At 51.8% G+C, this 15,838-nt stretch overlaps 5 protein-coding genes across 5 annotated transcripts; 2 read left to right on the forward strand and 3 right to left on the reverse strand.

Moving 5' to 3' along the window:
- Window positions 1-1,695: 1,695 nt before the first annotated feature.
- Window positions 1,696-3,665, reverse strand: N7539_008060 (uncharacterized protein; the record flags this gene model as incomplete). The annotated part of the gene is made up of 6 exons (XM_056937660.1): window positions 1,696-2,367; window positions 2,441-2,845; window positions 2,940-3,138; window positions 3,192-3,321; window positions 3,383-3,439; window positions 3,503-3,665. 6 exons carry the CDS (start codon window positions 3,663-3,665, stop codon window positions 1,696-1,698), a joined length of 1,626 nt encoding a protein of 541 aa, XP_056786752.1.
- Window positions 3,666-4,806: 1,141 nt separating this feature from the next.
- N7539_008061 (uncharacterized protein) lies at window positions 4,807-5,978 on the reverse strand (the record flags this gene model as incomplete). The annotated part of the gene is made up of 3 exons (XM_056937661.1): window positions 4,807-4,936; window positions 5,014-5,436; window positions 5,497-5,978. 3 exons carry the CDS (start codon window positions 5,976-5,978, stop codon window positions 4,807-4,809), a joined length of 1,035 nt encoding a protein of 344 aa, XP_056786753.1.
- Window positions 5,979-6,834: 856 nt separating this feature from the next.
- N7539_008062 (CocE/NonD family hydrolase) lies at window positions 6,835-8,674 on the forward strand (the record flags this gene model as incomplete). The annotated part of the gene is made up of 2 exons (XM_056937662.1): window positions 6,835-7,803; window positions 7,871-8,674. The coding sequence occupies 2 exons, from the start codon at window positions 6,835-6,837 to the stop codon at window positions 8,672-8,674; spliced, it is 1,773 nt and encodes a 590-aa protein (XP_056786754.1).
- A 1,234-nt stretch (window positions 8,675-9,908) lies between these two features.
- N7539_008063 (uncharacterized protein) lies at window positions 9,909-12,809 on the forward strand (the record flags this gene model as incomplete). Its single annotated transcript, XM_056937663.1, has 4 exons — window positions 9,909-10,745; window positions 10,839-11,885; window positions 11,997-12,381; window positions 12,679-12,809. The coding sequence occupies 4 exons, from the start codon at window positions 9,909-9,911 to the stop codon at window positions 12,807-12,809; spliced, it is 2,400 nt and encodes a 799-aa protein (XP_056786755.1).
- A 1,330-nt stretch (window positions 12,810-14,139) lies between these two features.
- N7539_008064 (uncharacterized protein) lies at window positions 14,140-15,480 on the reverse strand (the record flags this gene model as incomplete). The annotated part of the gene is made up of 2 exons (XM_056937664.1): window positions 14,140-14,205; window positions 14,332-15,480. The coding sequence occupies 2 exons, from the start codon at window positions 15,478-15,480 to the stop codon at window positions 14,140-14,142; spliced, it is 1,215 nt and encodes a 404-aa protein (XP_056786756.1).
- Between the last annotated feature and the right edge of the window lie 358 nt (window positions 15,481-15,838).

The following is a 15,838-nucleotide window of genomic DNA, read 5'->3' on the forward strand; positions in this document are numbered from 1 at the left end:
CAAAATCTCTACTACAGAGTAGGTAGCAGATAGCTTTACTAAGCCGCTATAGCGAGTCTAATTCGAGAGGTTTCTATACCTTTTAGGCATGAAAAAGCTCTGATTTAATAGCCTTTCTAGCGAGCTTAATTCTAAGGGTTTAAACACCTTTTTGAGCTTAAAAAGCTGTATTAAGGCGTTATTAATATATTTGTATGATCACTTTTCATGTTTTTTCGTGTTTTGAGTGAGATTGGTGGATCGAGGTCTAGGGGGGTATTGAGATAGCTTGGTGGTCAGGCGTGTTACTAGCGTGGTGCGCGCCTACGTACACCACCTTCGTAGCTTAGATAGGCACCTCTTACTAGATGTAATCTCACTATTCCTTTCTCCCCTCTTTTGGGTCTGCTACGTTCTCACAGTAGCCTCTAATACCATGTCCTGTGAGTGAAACCTGATGGTATACAATCACTGAGGTAGGGGTAGCTGCAGAACGTGAGAGACGGGGGAAGGTGAGATTGCCCTGGGAGGAGAGGTTCTTCTTTACATAGGCTATGGACTGTGGTAAGAGGCAGTATCACATGCCATGTAAGGAAACCCTAACTTTGGGACCACTTCAATATTCCACTCGATCTTGAAGACACCTTGCAATGCTGAATCTCCAGTCTCGAGCTATGTCCAATCTCCATGAAATCATCTCTCGACGGTGACCAGCATCATGGCAGGGACCCTGAACTCAGCCGATCGTTGTTTTCGCACCAACAGTCTACAACTGAAACCGTTCCATCGTCGCCATGCCCCTGTCAACCCCAAATAAGATTTTCTGTATATCTGCCTGAAGAATCAGGAGGTGATGAGATCCCGCGTCCAGAATGATCGAGAGTGTGAGAGTCGAATTTACGAAAGTCCTCCTTCCCTCAATATGGGAATCGACGTTTCGATACCCTCGCAACCAGGGTATCTGGACTGACTCAGCTTTAAGTCGCATCGCTCACAGCCTACCACTTGCGCCTCGATCTGCTAAAATATGGCTGTCCTTCTCGTTTGCAGACACTATGGAAGGTTTGGCCCAAACTTCATGTATTCGGCCATGTTTATGAAGGCGCCGAGACTGACAGCATGGCGTTTGATAAACTACAAAGGGATTATAGGCGGACTATTTCTAATCGAGGAGGATTCAGGAATCCTTTACTGAGGAGTGGGTGTTTTAAGCTTGGATTCACTCAATGGTAGAATCAGGGTGTATACTTGTGCATGCGTCTATCGTTGGAGGTTTGCGTGATAATGAGAAAGGACAGCCGGTGAATGTCTACGTGTGAATCACGGATTCATTCAAGAAGCTGCCATATGTAGCGGTATGTTGTAATGAGACAAGACTTCATCTACTGTGTTGAATAAGAGCCCTGGAGTCTTTTGCTAGTAGTACATTCAGACTGTTGCTCCGGTTCCATGACTAAACGCGATTCATTCAAGTTCGTAGGCTGATAGATGTTCGACCGGTCTTTCTGATAGCGTTCTCCGCATCTAAGGCGCGGTCAGGTTTCATAGTGAGTCATTCATTCTTCCTCTCACACGTTTCTAGGAGCAAGCTTGTTAATGTCATGATTAGGTGGGCACTTGCTACACGGCTGTACAAGACCAAAGTGAACAGGGAAATATATACACAAAAAAACAAAAACCTTCATAAGCAAACACACGAATGAGCGCACCTGGCTCTCACTCCTTGTCCACAGCATATTTACCAGTGATCTGACGAATTCGCCGTCCCCAAATAAACACAGGAATGCCCAGCAAACCGAAAACAGCAGTCAAGGCCCCAAAGGTGCCAAACGCGCCATCGTACCCCTTCTCATCAATGAAAGGCTGGATACCATAACTCACTCCAAAAGAGATAATGCCCCTGAAAGCGCAAATAATAATCAACAAGGGACTCGCTCGCTGCGGATAGCTGTCCAGCAGATATGTGATGGCCACGATGTTGGCACCGACGAAGGCGAAGTAGTATGCAGCCACGGCCCACACATATACAAACCAGTGGTACTCGCTTGGGTGTGTGGCGCCCATGCCGTAGAGCACGGCAGTGAATGTGCCCACTATGATAGGGAAGATAAGAGGTAGGAGACGCGTCTCGGGCTCGTGGATGCCGTTGCGTCGATTCGCGAACCATTTGATGAGTCGGTCGGAGCCGAAGCCAAAGACGGGGAGGGCTATGAGTGAAGTGACAATTTGGCCGCAATTGACGTAGCTGGCGGACTTTTGGGGCCAGTTATATAGGGTTGTCACGATGTTTCCGTAGGTGGTGCCGATGGCAATATTGACGCCCAGGGTGAGACCATTAAGAGCCATGGCCCAGAGGACATTGGGGAAGAGAAGTAGTTGGAAAGATTGCTGAGTAAGGAAAGTAAGAATCATCCATTGTGCATACTGTTTCACTGCGAAGTTGTGATTTGAATCGACTTACGATGAATGTATCCAGACCTCTGCGCCATTCAGGCCGACCAACCCACAGGCGCAAGTCAGAGCGCCAGGTGCGTGCCTGGTAGGTGACAAAGTCCAGAGGGGGCCGCTCGGTGGCAACAGTGAGGTCCGATGGTTTGCCCTGGTCATTGAACACTTGATCTGAGTCGTCGCTGGTTTCAATTTCCTGAAATGAAGACTTGGGGCGGTCGTATTTTGTTTCGACAACGAAGACGGCGCTCATAATCAAGGACACACCAGAAATGCAAGCACCAAGACCGTACCACCACTGGGGTGTGATAGCGTTGGCAATTGGGCTAGCAAACAAAGTGAAGACGGCGGTAGCGATGGTCTGGATGCTCTGCTGGAGCATGAGGAATGTGCTTCGCTCGTGGAGGAAAAAGATTTCCTATCGGAGGAGCAGCTGAAGTTAATTTTCCGAGCGGTAGAATCCTCAGGATATCGGTGGAATAGCACTGCTGTTTTTTTTTTCTATTGCTCACCTGAGTTATCATCGGGATAAGAGCCTCACTCTGACCAGCAGAAAGACCAATCAACATCCGGAACGCGAGATGGTGTTCAAAATTGTCGGCATAAGCGCAAAGAATGGCACCAATGACCATGATTGCCGTCGCAACAAGTAACACGACTCTTCGGCCCACTGCAATTGCCAATGGCATGCCAATTAGGTTCCCAATGCCCCTATGTGATATCAGTCGACCGTCAAGTATGCGCATCAGAGATGATCAACATACATGGTCAAGGTGGGATAAGTCATCAGAGATGTGATATCCGCGTATGTTTTACCGGCAGCGGCATACTGAGGAATATAGAACCCTAATAGACCACCAAACCCAGAAACGAGGGACAGGCCAATAGTCGAAACTATTCCGAATCAGTCTCTTTATATCAAGGCATAACTTCGACCTGTGGAAGGGCAACTCACATAAAGAGATTGATATCAAGATCATCGTTTTCTGCCATTTGCCCAGGTTCAGAGGGTCTTCATGTTTTCATCCATTAACAAACAGACAATGATGTACGACTTTCAGAGCTTCAAACGAACCTCGAGGATCACTGGTCGGAGTTGGGATGTACACAATCTTTCCGGCAGTGAGCTGCACCGTACCAGTCACATTCACCCTGGACTTGGAGATATGCATATCCTCGCCGAGCTCCTCGACACTGAGATTCTCGACGTGGCTTGCTGGAGGTTCCTTGTCTGTCATCTCTGCAAGGATTTCGAGTCAAAAAACGGTGGAGATGATAGGGATGAGCAGCGACAATTGCACGACAGCCGTCGATGCTATGGAGTAGATACAGCGTAGGAGCGTGGGGTTACTGACCTTTATATAGAAGAGTACGGTCTCCTCTACAGCATCAGTGACAATCAGGACAAGTCTATTCGCTGCACTGACACCTGCAGTGTGCCACGATCGGATCCTTTCGTTGCTGGTACTCAACCGGGAGTCTGCGCGCTCGCCAAACCAAGCCCACTCGGGCTATTCCCTCCGAATCAGACCTCGCCCCTAGCCAGAGCCAGACGCTTGCCCACATGGAAAGTGAATCCCCCGCACTTTCATGCCGTCGGCAGTTGTGGGGGAAGCATGGAGGAATTGAGGGAGGTGGAGCACTGGGAGACACGTTGGGGGTGGCTTTTCTGGGGTGGGATTCCGGCATTGAGACAACTCCAGTTTTGGGATGTATTTAGGAAGAGGCTGATGGGGTGACCCAGCCGAGCCGAGAGACGTTAGAGTTTCCCCCTTCCACCACTTCTTCGATCTTCGGTTCGCCCACATGGACTGTGATGGTCTCAATGCACATGGCTAAAGGTAATCTGCGCGTGAGAGGAACTGCTACCTGATTTTCAATGATGTCAATAGGTTGAAAGTTTTTGTTCGCAAGGTGTACTCCCTTAGGAATGAAATTCGTGTCTACTTAGAAGATTCACTCTTTCTTGGTTTTTTTTATATTTGAGAGTGGGTCGGAGTGAAAGTATCGATGACACCTAGAACCATGGATATTGTCACAGGCAAGTCCAGCGATAATTCTCAATTCGTCCCAGCAAAGCAGGCATTATCTGCTCGGCCAAGGTGGTCTTAGAGCTGATCGACCAAAAGCAGTTGATCAAATATGCCCAGTATCGACCATTCCACTAGATCAGGCCCCCCAAGATCGACATATTCATTGAACAGAGAAAATACTCTGGTTGTAATTTTGAATTTCTTGTTCGAATGAACTAACTGCATGCAAATTTGCTACAGGCAGTGATCTCGACCAACGAAGAATGCACCGCAAGAATAGTGAATAGAATGTACAACAAAGCTACTTGGAAATGAAACATGTCTCTCATCACTGCCAATTCATCCTTCAATAAGGCTTGACACCGGCAAGTTGAAGAACCTGATCAGTGAGCTCGGGCTTCTCAAAAGGCTCTGTTCGGTACTTGGGGCAAATCTTTCCGTTTCTCATGGGCTTGTCCTCGGCCACGCGGATGTTGCTAAGAAAGTCATTAGCATTTGAATGTTGAGATGCACTCACCGCGACACCAAAGGAAAGGAGTAGAAAAAAACTTACCAATGAGGCCAGTGAGTAGTGCCCAGCCAGTTCTCGAAACAGTACTTCTTCGCCTCCAGGGCATCATCATCGGCAAATTTTCGGGGCGTCATACAGATGTACTGCACATGACGGATCTGTTCACCCTCAGGCAGGCAGGCATAGTGCATGGTGCGCGAATCCCAGAGAACAAAGTCACCGGGCTCCATGTTGACCTTGATCATCTCGCAGCCGCGATCCTCGAACCACTTCTTGTCCTTTTCACTGAAAAGGAAGAGATCCATCATCTCGAGCTCGGGGGGTGGGGCATCCTCGTGGTCGGCGGACTCGCGCTTCTGCTCGAAGAACTCGTTGAAAAGGGCAGCGGAACCCTTCATGAGCATGAGACCGCCATCCTTGGGACCGTTCGGGGCGTAATTGAGGAGGCCTTGGACTGCTTGCATACTATAGTACAATCGAAGTGTGAGCCTAAGGTTTGAAATTGCTAGATCGGTTTTCACTTACCCCTTGCGCTTGGGGTTCTGATCACAGTGAGGCCAAGGGCTCCAGGTCAGGTCCTTTCGGTTAGGCATGGAGATGTTCATGCCGTCAAAAGATGTGATCAGCTCCTTGGTGCCCCAGAGCTTCTCGAAGATAGCAACAACGTTGGGCTCAGTACGAGCCTCCCAGGCCATCTTCTCGTGGTTGGAGCCATAGCCAAAATACATGCCACCCTTGAAGCTGACCGGGAGGTGCTCGGCGGTCCAGGTGCTGGGATCCTTCTCGTCGAATCCGAGCTCGAACTTTTTCAACCACTCGATTTGCTTGTCGCAGTAGTATTGGGCTCGCTCGGGAGAGATGACGCCCTTGATCAAGACGCAGCCATTCTTGTGGAACTCGTCGCGCCAGTCACCGTAGATAGTATCCTTGTCAAAAGTCACAAGATCTTTGGTCTCGAAGCGAGTCGCAAAGTTGCGCTGCTGCTTTGTCTCGGTGGTTGTGGACATTCTGTGTAAAGCTTTTGATTGCGTGAGTTTGTTCTTTCTGTCTTAAGAATCCCGAAAAGATGAAACGATGAAGACCATGAAGTTTCTCGTCGCCAAGTTATTTATCTCCTTGAATGCGACACGCAACATAACCGAGCCTAACGAGCCACCGGTCCGGCTCGCTTCGGCTGGGCTACTTCGAGCAGAAGATCGGTCTGACACTCGGCTGTTTGGATCTGTTCCAGTCGCGGATCCCCCACATCTTCCGGTCAATTGAGCTGCGATGGGCTTGAGCTCCCCGCAACCAGCAAAGGAAGACCCGCCAACGTGCATGATGCAAGCCCCGCCCGACAGGCATACTGCACTGGTGAACTCAAATCGACGCCGTGTGCTTCACGGGACGTAGTGGGGGTGCCAGTAAAAAGCTATGTTCCCTGCCCTCCACCAAGGAGAGTGAGAGAAAGAGCAAAGGCAAAACCAGCCGCGCTATGTGAGCGGAGCTGCACGAACCGAGATGCGCCAACCGAGTAGGCCTCAACCGAGTAAGCCTCAACCGAGTAGACCTCAGCCGAGCTCGGCACATCTTCCCCGTGGGGAAGCCGCCATGGCAACTCCGGCCGCAATGAAAACAAACCCCACTCTTTCTACAATCACTTTGGCCAATATGGGCTGGAAAATCAACAATCGCGAAGGAGATGAGCGAACCGACTACAGACCACTTGTGTCCATTTCCCGGACCGAGGTGGTGCTTCCTGTGCTTTGCGATTGCGATAATACTGCAGAGATCCGAACAATTTAACATGATTCATTACCCCCGAGCTCCTTGGGTTTTGTTCCGTCAACATACTCCATTCTTCAAGCATCCCATTCTCCTGCCATGCCTATCCCTTACCAAGTCGCTTACAAACCCCTCAACAAGCCCGAGGTGGGCGTCAATGGCTATGTTGAGCCAACGCCCGACAGGTCAGAGGTGCTAGCAAAGGGATCAGCACCCTTTAATGCGAGGACACTCGACTCGGACATTCGCATTGATCACGATGTGGAGATTGTCGTCCGCGATGGCTGCCGCTTGTACGCCGATATCTACCGGCCAACAACCGAGGAGAAAGTCCCTGTCATTGTTTCCTGGTCGCCATACGGCAAAAAGTACTCCTGTCTAGACATGATCTTCGAAGTCTGCACATGGGCCTGCTGTATGAAGCGAGAGGAAGTGAGCGGACTGGAAAAGTTCGAAGGGCTGGATCCAGCGTGGTGGGTGGCGCGCGGATATGCCATTGCCAGTGTCGATTCGCGCGGAGCCGGCAACAGTGACGGCGACACTCCATGCATGGGATTGCAAGAAGCTGAGGATGCGCATGACGTGATTGAAGCTCTGGCCAAGATGGGCTGGTGCAATGGCAACGTTGGTATGGCCGGCAATTCTTACCTCGCTATTATGCAGTGGCATGCCGCTGCTCAGAACCCGCCATCACTCAAGGCCATTGCGCCCTGGGAGGGTTCGGGGGATATTTTCCGTGAACAATTCTGTCGCGGAGGCTGGTTCAACATGAGTAACTACGATCTGATCACGACTTTGGTCATCAAGGGTCACCATGGAGTGGAAGACTTTGCGGAAATGTACCGTCGCAAACCGCAGGCGAACATATACTGGGATGATAAGCGCGTGGATATGAAGAAGGTCAATATCCCGTGCTTCATCACCGGGTCGGATTTTAGTCAGATTCACACCATGGGTGCGGTTCGAGGGTGGATGGAAGCCAACACGGACAAGAAGTGGATTAAATGGAGCGGATACCAGGAGTGGTTTGAATTGTATTCGGTGCCCGAGAGTTATAATGAGCTGAAGGTGAGATTCACACTCTTCCCCCCACACGAGTCATGGTCTTTCAATGCTGACGAGAGTTCAAACAAAGAAATTCTTCGACAAATATCTCAAGGGAATTGACAACGACTGGGAGAAAACGCCCAAAGTCCGGTGGGCCACTCTTCCCTTTGGCGACCGAGACGTCAACCACGACATTGTCCTCCCGGACTTCCCCGTTCCCAACACCGACTACCGCACACTGTACCTTGCACCAAACGGCACTCTGTCCGACGAGCTACCTCGTGAAAAGAGCACATCCGTTCACAACTCAGAAGACCGATGGTCCATCTCCAAGTTCAAGTACACCTTCAACCAGAAGTCACGTCTCATCGGTCTTCCTAAAGCCGAGCTCTACATGAGCTGCGACGCCCTAGATGACATGATCGTCTTCATCCAACTGCGCAAACTGGATAAAGATGGCAAGGAGCTCTCTCAGCTTCAATTCCCCTTTAATCGTGCACCCGTCAAGTCGATTGACGACATGGCCGAGAAAGACCGTGTCAGCCTCACTCTGCACAACGGATCCATCGGTATCCTTCGTGCTTCTCAGCGAAAGATCGACTCATCTCGGTCCCTGCATCCTCAATTCCCTTTCCATCCCCATGACGAGGTTCAAAAGATCCCTAGAGGCGAGATTGTCAAGTTGGAGATTGGTATCTGGGCCATGGGTGTGGACTATAATGAAGGCGAGAGTATTCAGGTGGACATACTGGGTCAATTCCCAGGGTTTACGGAGGTGGCTGCTTTCAGCAAGCCTCGACCGGATCATGAGAAGAACAAGGGCGAGCATGTGATTCATTTCGGTGGAGAATACCCGAGCAAGGTGATTTTGCCTTTTGTCCCAGTTGAGTGAGGAGATGGATGAGGATGAGAATGACGAATGTGAAATACTATGATAGACTAGTCAAAACGGCTGTTGCGCTTTGATAACCACCCCATCAGTATCTGTTTAAACTCAATCTGAGATCGTATGAAGTGTGCTGTCGTGTAATTGATCCACCTTCCTGGTGTAAATCTCAAGGCTGGATGATAGATCCTCTTCCAAGAGATGATATGTTGCACTGAAGGAAATCACTTGACTTCCTTCCAGGGTATTAACTGCTTGCCACATAACTACAATCATCCTTCACGAAACGTCTCACACTCTGTGCATTTATGTGGCATTCAGAACTCAGGGATACTCTCATCAATCAATAAGAGCCAAGTTCTGGCAGGGTATAGCTTCGGAGGATGAGACGACTTCAATCTCAAGTCAAAGTGCGCCGCATAAGATTCGGTTCGGGGCCATCGTACAGCGTAGTGAGGTACTTCAATGGATCAACGCAATATGTTTGAATGTTATAGATCACACCTCGTCACTGCTTGATGACTAAGTCGCTCGCTTAGCTCAGTTGGTAGAGCGCGTGACTAGTAATCATGAGGTCGCTAGTTCAAATCTGGCAGTGAGCATCTTTTTTTTGGATCTTGAATTTTTTTCCCCCATCTTGTGATAGAATCAAGGTGGCTGAACGCTATCTCCCATTAAACTGGTGGAAGACTGGATCAAATTCTTTCCTCTGGCGTCCGGCTAACAGGGTTTTGTGTCTGGTCTATTCTGAATGATAATCCAGATGGGGAAGAGACTCGTAGTCAAAGCGAATACAACAAAAACAATGCACATATAGCAATCGGAGAGTCCTGTAATACAGCTTCGGGTATAATCATAGTATCTAATGATACACTCGAATTCATGGCTGAGCTTGATCAAGGGCATCGTAGAGACGTAAGCTTAAGATTGCATACAGTAGACTCAGAGTCTGCGCTGAGAGCACGGACCACTTCCCCGGTTTTCAGTCTACTTCCGCTGCGATGGTAGATTGTGGAGAATGGACTGTGCACTCCTGCGGTGTGGGTTGAGGTGCAACGGCTGCGGTGACCTGCATTCGCGACCACATCGGCACGGATGACTGTCACCTCCAGCCGAGAGGGAAAGATCAACCACTTATTGCGACCTCCACCCGAGAGTCCGAGCTCGGTTGGTGCTCATCCTCAGACCAATCTACGACTTGCCAAAATAAAACGACTTCGGTCCAAGTGACCAAAGTGACATGTCTGATCCCCTGAAGGACCGCCACCAACCATTTGCGCTACCAAGCGAGACACAACCTCACGCCAGCGAAACACAAGGCACCGGTATCAACGACTCCATCCCCCCACCGAGTAAGCCGATTCGGCTCGCTCTCGCGTGCAACCAATGTCGCAAACGCAAGGTTCGGTGCGATGCACAGCTTCCCAAGTGTCGGAATTGCAGTGTGCGGGGCGATGTCTGCGAAACCTCGGACTTGAGAAAGCCGGGTGGTAGTCACCCTGCTGTGCGTCGGCGGGCTGCGAGTGCTCGTAGCAAAAGAGTTCGGGGAAAGTCTGACAGGGGTTTGTCGGCTGCTGCGGCGGAGAGGCATGCTCGGCAAATTGTGGATTCGAATTCAGATCCTAATCCGGGCGGGGGGTTTGTGCCGGTGAACTCGATCAATTCGGTTCTGAATCATGCAGCGCCGGTGCATGTTCAGGAGGTGATGTCGGGGTCAGGGTCAGCCACTGTGCCGGAGCCGGTGGTGATTGGAGCTGAGTTGGGGGTTTCACCAAGTATCATATCGGTTGATCATCATGTTTCGCCGAGTGTCGGGGCTCGGTCGAGGAAGTCTGCTGTGAATGGGTCGAATGGTTCGACCGTGAGTCCTGCGAACTCGTCGTGGCGGACTACTCAGAGTGAACGGCTGGGAGAAGATCACTACTCGTGGCAGAGCCGAGCATATGAGGAGACGCATGGTCAGGACGGCGCGGATGGCTCTCGAGCTGGAAGAGAGGCGCAGCGTCCAGACTCTGAAGTGGTGCAGGCTACCGAAGAAATTGATCATGCTGACGAAGTGAGCAGACCACGAACAAAGGTAGGTTTTTCTCCAACCCGACTCCGAACATACTCGTTGTGTTTACACTACGCATACCTTTCCAGTGCACGGTCTAAGCTGAGGCCGATTTAGCATCTCGGCGCTAGTAGCGTTCAATGTCTCTTAAATTTCGTGGATCTTCATCTCACACAGCTTGGGTTTCGTCATGAACCACCTCTTCCCAAGCATGGAATGTTACATACGGAGGAGTTCCCAATGCCGGTCTTTCCCAAGATGCCTCTTCTTCCGGATCGAGGGATATTTTCAACCTATCTCGATGTATTTTTCGCCAACATCTGGCCAATACATCCGATCATCGACCGTGCAGAGTTCGAAACCGACGTGAACACCATCTATCAGATGCAAGTATCGGGCCACACATGGCCTGAGGGTATATCGCTATCAGAGATTCCCACCCTCGTCTCCATGTACGGAATCGTGTCTCTCGGGATCAGCGAAACGTCAGACAGTCCAACCTCCAGCTTCGAATACCTAACGGCAAGCCACAGTCTTCATGGCCATCTGACCGCCACGCCATACACATCCAGCGTCCAAGCGCTCTTTCTCCTTACCCTTGCACTTCGTTCTGTCGCCAAGGATGGACAAGCCTGGAACATACTCGGCCAAGCCATCCGTATAGCGCAATCGATTGGTCTCCACAAATCAGCAACGAGACATGAATCGGGCGAATACTACATTCTTGGCCCTGGTGCGGAGGGTCTACGGGAACGACTCTGGTGGGCGCTATTTGGCCTGGAGAAGCTCATGCAACTTGAATGCGGAAGGCCGTCTATCATCGATCGAAGCTACGACTCGCTAAGAGTCACATTTGGCGATGAAAAAGAGTCCGAGTCCGAGTCCGAGTCCGAGTCGCACCTGGACTCGGCTCGATCCACGAGGTATTTCCGTGCCTGGATCGGCCTTGCTACACTCATGGGGAATATCTCGCACCGTCTCTATGCGCACAAATTCATGGGCGGTTCAGCAGAGATGCTGGGTGCAGTGGCTCAGCTTGATCTGGAACTATCGCAGTGGGAGAATTCCCTCCCATCAAATATGAGACCACAACAGGCGCTCATCGACGCTGTCGGATCAAACCACCACATCCTTACCACATTTCTATCTCAGCAATACTACCATGTATGTCCACGACACACACTTCCGCCCCGTCCCCAAGAACTCGCTTCATCATGCACACCCGCAGCCTAAAACAAAACACCACACTAACTCCCTGTTCTACTGCCCTCGCAGGCCCAACTAAGCATCCTCCGCGTCTCCGTCCTCTTCCCCCAACCCAGCATAACCCGCGAAATCACCACCCACATCCACACCACCCCGATCCTCTCGCGCCTCCACACCGGCGCCACAACCTGCGCCCACGCCGCCCGCTCAATCATCACCCAATCCCTACACCTCGAAGACAACAAACTCGATCACAACCACCGCCACAATTACAGATCCACCCTTCTCTCCGTCTCTCCGACCTATCTGGCCGCCGTGATTTTGGCGCTCGTCGTCCTGCGACAGCCGCGCAGTAGGCTTGTACGATCTGACGTGGAGCTTTTGGCGTCGGCGACGGAGTTTGTGGAGGGCTGGTTTGCGGGGAGGGGGTTTGGGGGGGAGTTTACGAAGACGTGTAGATTGTTGAGGGAGAGGGTGGGGAGGGTTGGTTTAGGGGGTGGGAGAACCGAATGTGAACATGGAGATGGACATGGCGAACACGGAACAGATACTACTATTATACTCCGAGACTCAACTGCCAACGCCAACTCCAACGCCAATGCCAGTGCCGGCAATAGCAGCGTCAGCGTCAGTGCCAGTGTCAGTGGTCCCGCCCCCAACCCAAGCGGCAACATACTTCCTCGCCACTCCCACCCAAACCCAGCAACGAGAGACGGCAGCCACGGACAGGAATCAGCACATGCACACGCAGCCGTCGGCGCTGATTCCACCCTGACAACAGCGACAGCATTCTCCTCCGGCTTCGACTTTGAAGAGCTGTGGAATCTGACTGATTTGGATTTTATGGTCCATGGGGAGGAAAACACCGTGTATATGCCGTAAGCGTGAGCGTGGAGCGTCGCGATCACCTCCTTTTTTTCAGATCTAGATGGACACTGACACAGTCTCGGAATTTGAATCACCGGTCTATGTGGAGCTGAGATGTTTCATTTCGACATTCTTGATTGGTATCCTGACTACCGAGTATACTACGTAAGTGAAATGAATGGAATTCAGGAGCCGGGAGTGTCCTGGCAGGACGCACAGTCCGAGCTGGATGTCGGACGTAAATATCGCCTTTCTTTCTCCTCCTCCTCCTCCTCCTCCTCCTCCTCCCCTATGAATCGAAACTCATTGAGACCCAGATGATTCCCCTCAAATAACGCACGGCACTGCCCTAATACACGTCCACGCGTCCACGCGTCGTACCTCTACCTTCCTGAATGGGATCTGCCTGCACTCCTTTCAATCTACTAGAGCTCCGTCCCTGAATCCTTCCATCTTTCTACCTTCTACCCAGGCACATGACCTTTGGTAGTTCTGCGGAGCATCAAGTGTATTCCGAGAGTACGTGACTAGGAAATCGTCTTCTGGCGAGGAACACATGCAATACACTAGAGGACTGTGGAGTCAGACTCAGCGGATCGTTTCATGTTGAGAGGTGGAGAGCGGAATAGCAATAACTTGCGTTGTGTCATATTGCCATACTTGTGTACTTGTATACTTTCATATCTATTCGCTGAGCAGAAGAATAGGCTCCATACTTGTGTCTACCGAGGCACAAAAGGCTAGACGGGGATGTGGATGGTCATGGGCGGGGTGTATATCTGATGTGGTTGCCACGAAGTTCATTTGTGACGGGGGGATGTAGAGCGAGGAATGATCAGACGGGATAAGAGGAGAGGAGAGATACACGACACGGCGTCAAGCGAAGGGGGAGAAGAGAAAGCAACACTCGAGGCGAAGCCGTGGCTGGTCATGGAATCGTGGAAGTCGTTACCCAGTGCTAGGTAGCAGTCAAAACAGGGAAATCAAAAAAGAGGAGAAAGCTGATGTAGAAGCGAAGCGAGACAATGTCCCTGAGGTGGGGTCAATATATCGAGGCAAGAATATATGCGACGCGGGCTGGTTGGGAAGACCAAAAGTGGGTTGAAATGCTGCAAGTGCGAGCTGATGTACGGAGAAACAGTAAATGTAAAAAAGAGGCAGACACTGCTTGGACATTCTTCTTTGTTCTGTCGGGTTGGACAAGGGCTTTGATTTGGCGGAGGATTTGTTTCGAGGCATTTGTCGCCCAGTGGCCGTTGGACCTTGTCTGTTGGAGCGAGTTCAGGATCGTACAGTCAGACTAGTCCAAGCTTGAGAGTGACGGTCTGTGATGCTGGTCCGTGTGCTATTTGATTCGCACGCGGTAGTCGTGTCGGACAAATTCGGCCATGATCAATACGATGCTGACAGCCTGTCAATGCAGCAACACGAGCAACTGTCAGCGAGCGCCCTGTTTACTGTTTGGGACAAGCCTGGGGGGGGGTGCCTTGTTGCACGGCTTGTTCCACGGGACATATTCCGAGGTACATTCACTTACCAATAACAAATCTACTCCCTCGGCAATGCCCACCTCCCACCGATCCATCAACCCTCCCAACTTGAAATCCATCTTCTTTTCCCGTCGAATCGACACGATCTTCTTCTCGCCCATCATCACGGCCGCCACCGTGGTACTCATCTGGATCACCCGCAGATCCACATGTTCACCCACGGCGGCCTCGGAATACCGTCTCGCGGGAGGGAACGAGTAGGCAAAACTCGTCGCTGGGGCGGGTTCCGCCGGCGGTTCTACGGCTTCGAGCAACTCTCGCAAGGAATGCGTGGACCGTCGATGCGCAGACGCGTACGAGGGTAAATGGACACTCCTTGAGCTGACCGTGTCGGTGGAGTGCCGCCGACGAATCGAGTGATTGGCGCTGGACACGCCCGGGTTGGATGTCGGGTTGGAGGTGGCTGTCGCGGTGTACGGTGGGGGCGGGGACGCCCACCGGCGATATTGATGATACTGGGATCGGCGAGCCCCGCCTCGACCACCGGTGCGCGTGTGGTTATACGATGGGTAATACTCGCTGCGGAGGAATTCTTCATCGGGGGGATAATCGCCATAGACGCCACCACCACCACCACCACCACCTCCTCCTCCTCCTCCTCCTCCTCCTCCTCCTCCTCCTGCTCCTGCTCCTGCTCCTGCTCCTCCCCGTCGTCCAGGGCCGGCGCCAGTTAACAACGCATTCTTCACGCGAACCGCCATTTTCGTCTTGGACCCGGTACTCCAGCGCATCTCCGCGCCCATCAGCTCTTCGCTGCTATTCCCACCTCCACCTCCGCCACCGCTTCCACCCAGACTGCCCGCAGCGGCGCCCGCGCGCTTGACACTCCATTCGCGCTGCCACCAGTTGCGCCGCAATTCGAGCAGTGGTCGACCGGCGGCGTCTCGAATCTCCCGGGCCTGGGTGCCACTCCAGAATTTGCCGGTGACGGTGTAGAGGAGCGCGCGGCGGGTGGGGCTGTCGTAGGGCTCGTGCATGCGGAGGTGGTGGATGATAAAGCCGCGGCCGGAGAGGGCGTTGGTGCGGGTGATGGTGAGGGTGGTGGGAGTGTTGGTGAGGCGATCTGGGCCGGGGGCGATGAGATGCGTGCGACGCAGGGCGATCGGATGATCAGGGGGTTGAAGCGTCGTCGGCATGGTGAACAGTGTTTTGGGGGGGGGAATTGGGCGATCTGCGTGGTTTTTTTTTTTTTTTTTTTTGTTGAGTATGCGACGTGGAAGCTTAGGGCTGGGAGCTTAGAGCTGGGAGCTTGGGAGGTGGTACTGGTCCCGTAGGCTCAGTAGAGAGGGGGAAGCTTGAGCTTCCGCTTCAGCTTCACTCGAGCAGGGGAGGGAGTAGGTAATTGTTTTGCCGTTCGGCAACTGTAGGCAGGAGGCAGGAGGTAGGGTTATTGATTGTTCCAGGGAATCATCTGTAGAAGGGTCTCAAGACCGAACTCTGCGTCGGAGCTGAGTAGAGAGAGAGAGAGAGAGAGAGAGAGAGGGGAAAGGCAGA

This window comes from Penicillium diatomitis (assembly GCF_028827545.1).
Source record: "Penicillium diatomitis strain IBT 30728 chromosome Unknown utg000012l_segment0_segment0, whole genome shotgun sequence".
NCBI lineage: Eukaryota > Fungi > Ascomycota > Eurotiomycetes > Eurotiales > Aspergillaceae > Penicillium > Penicillium diatomitis.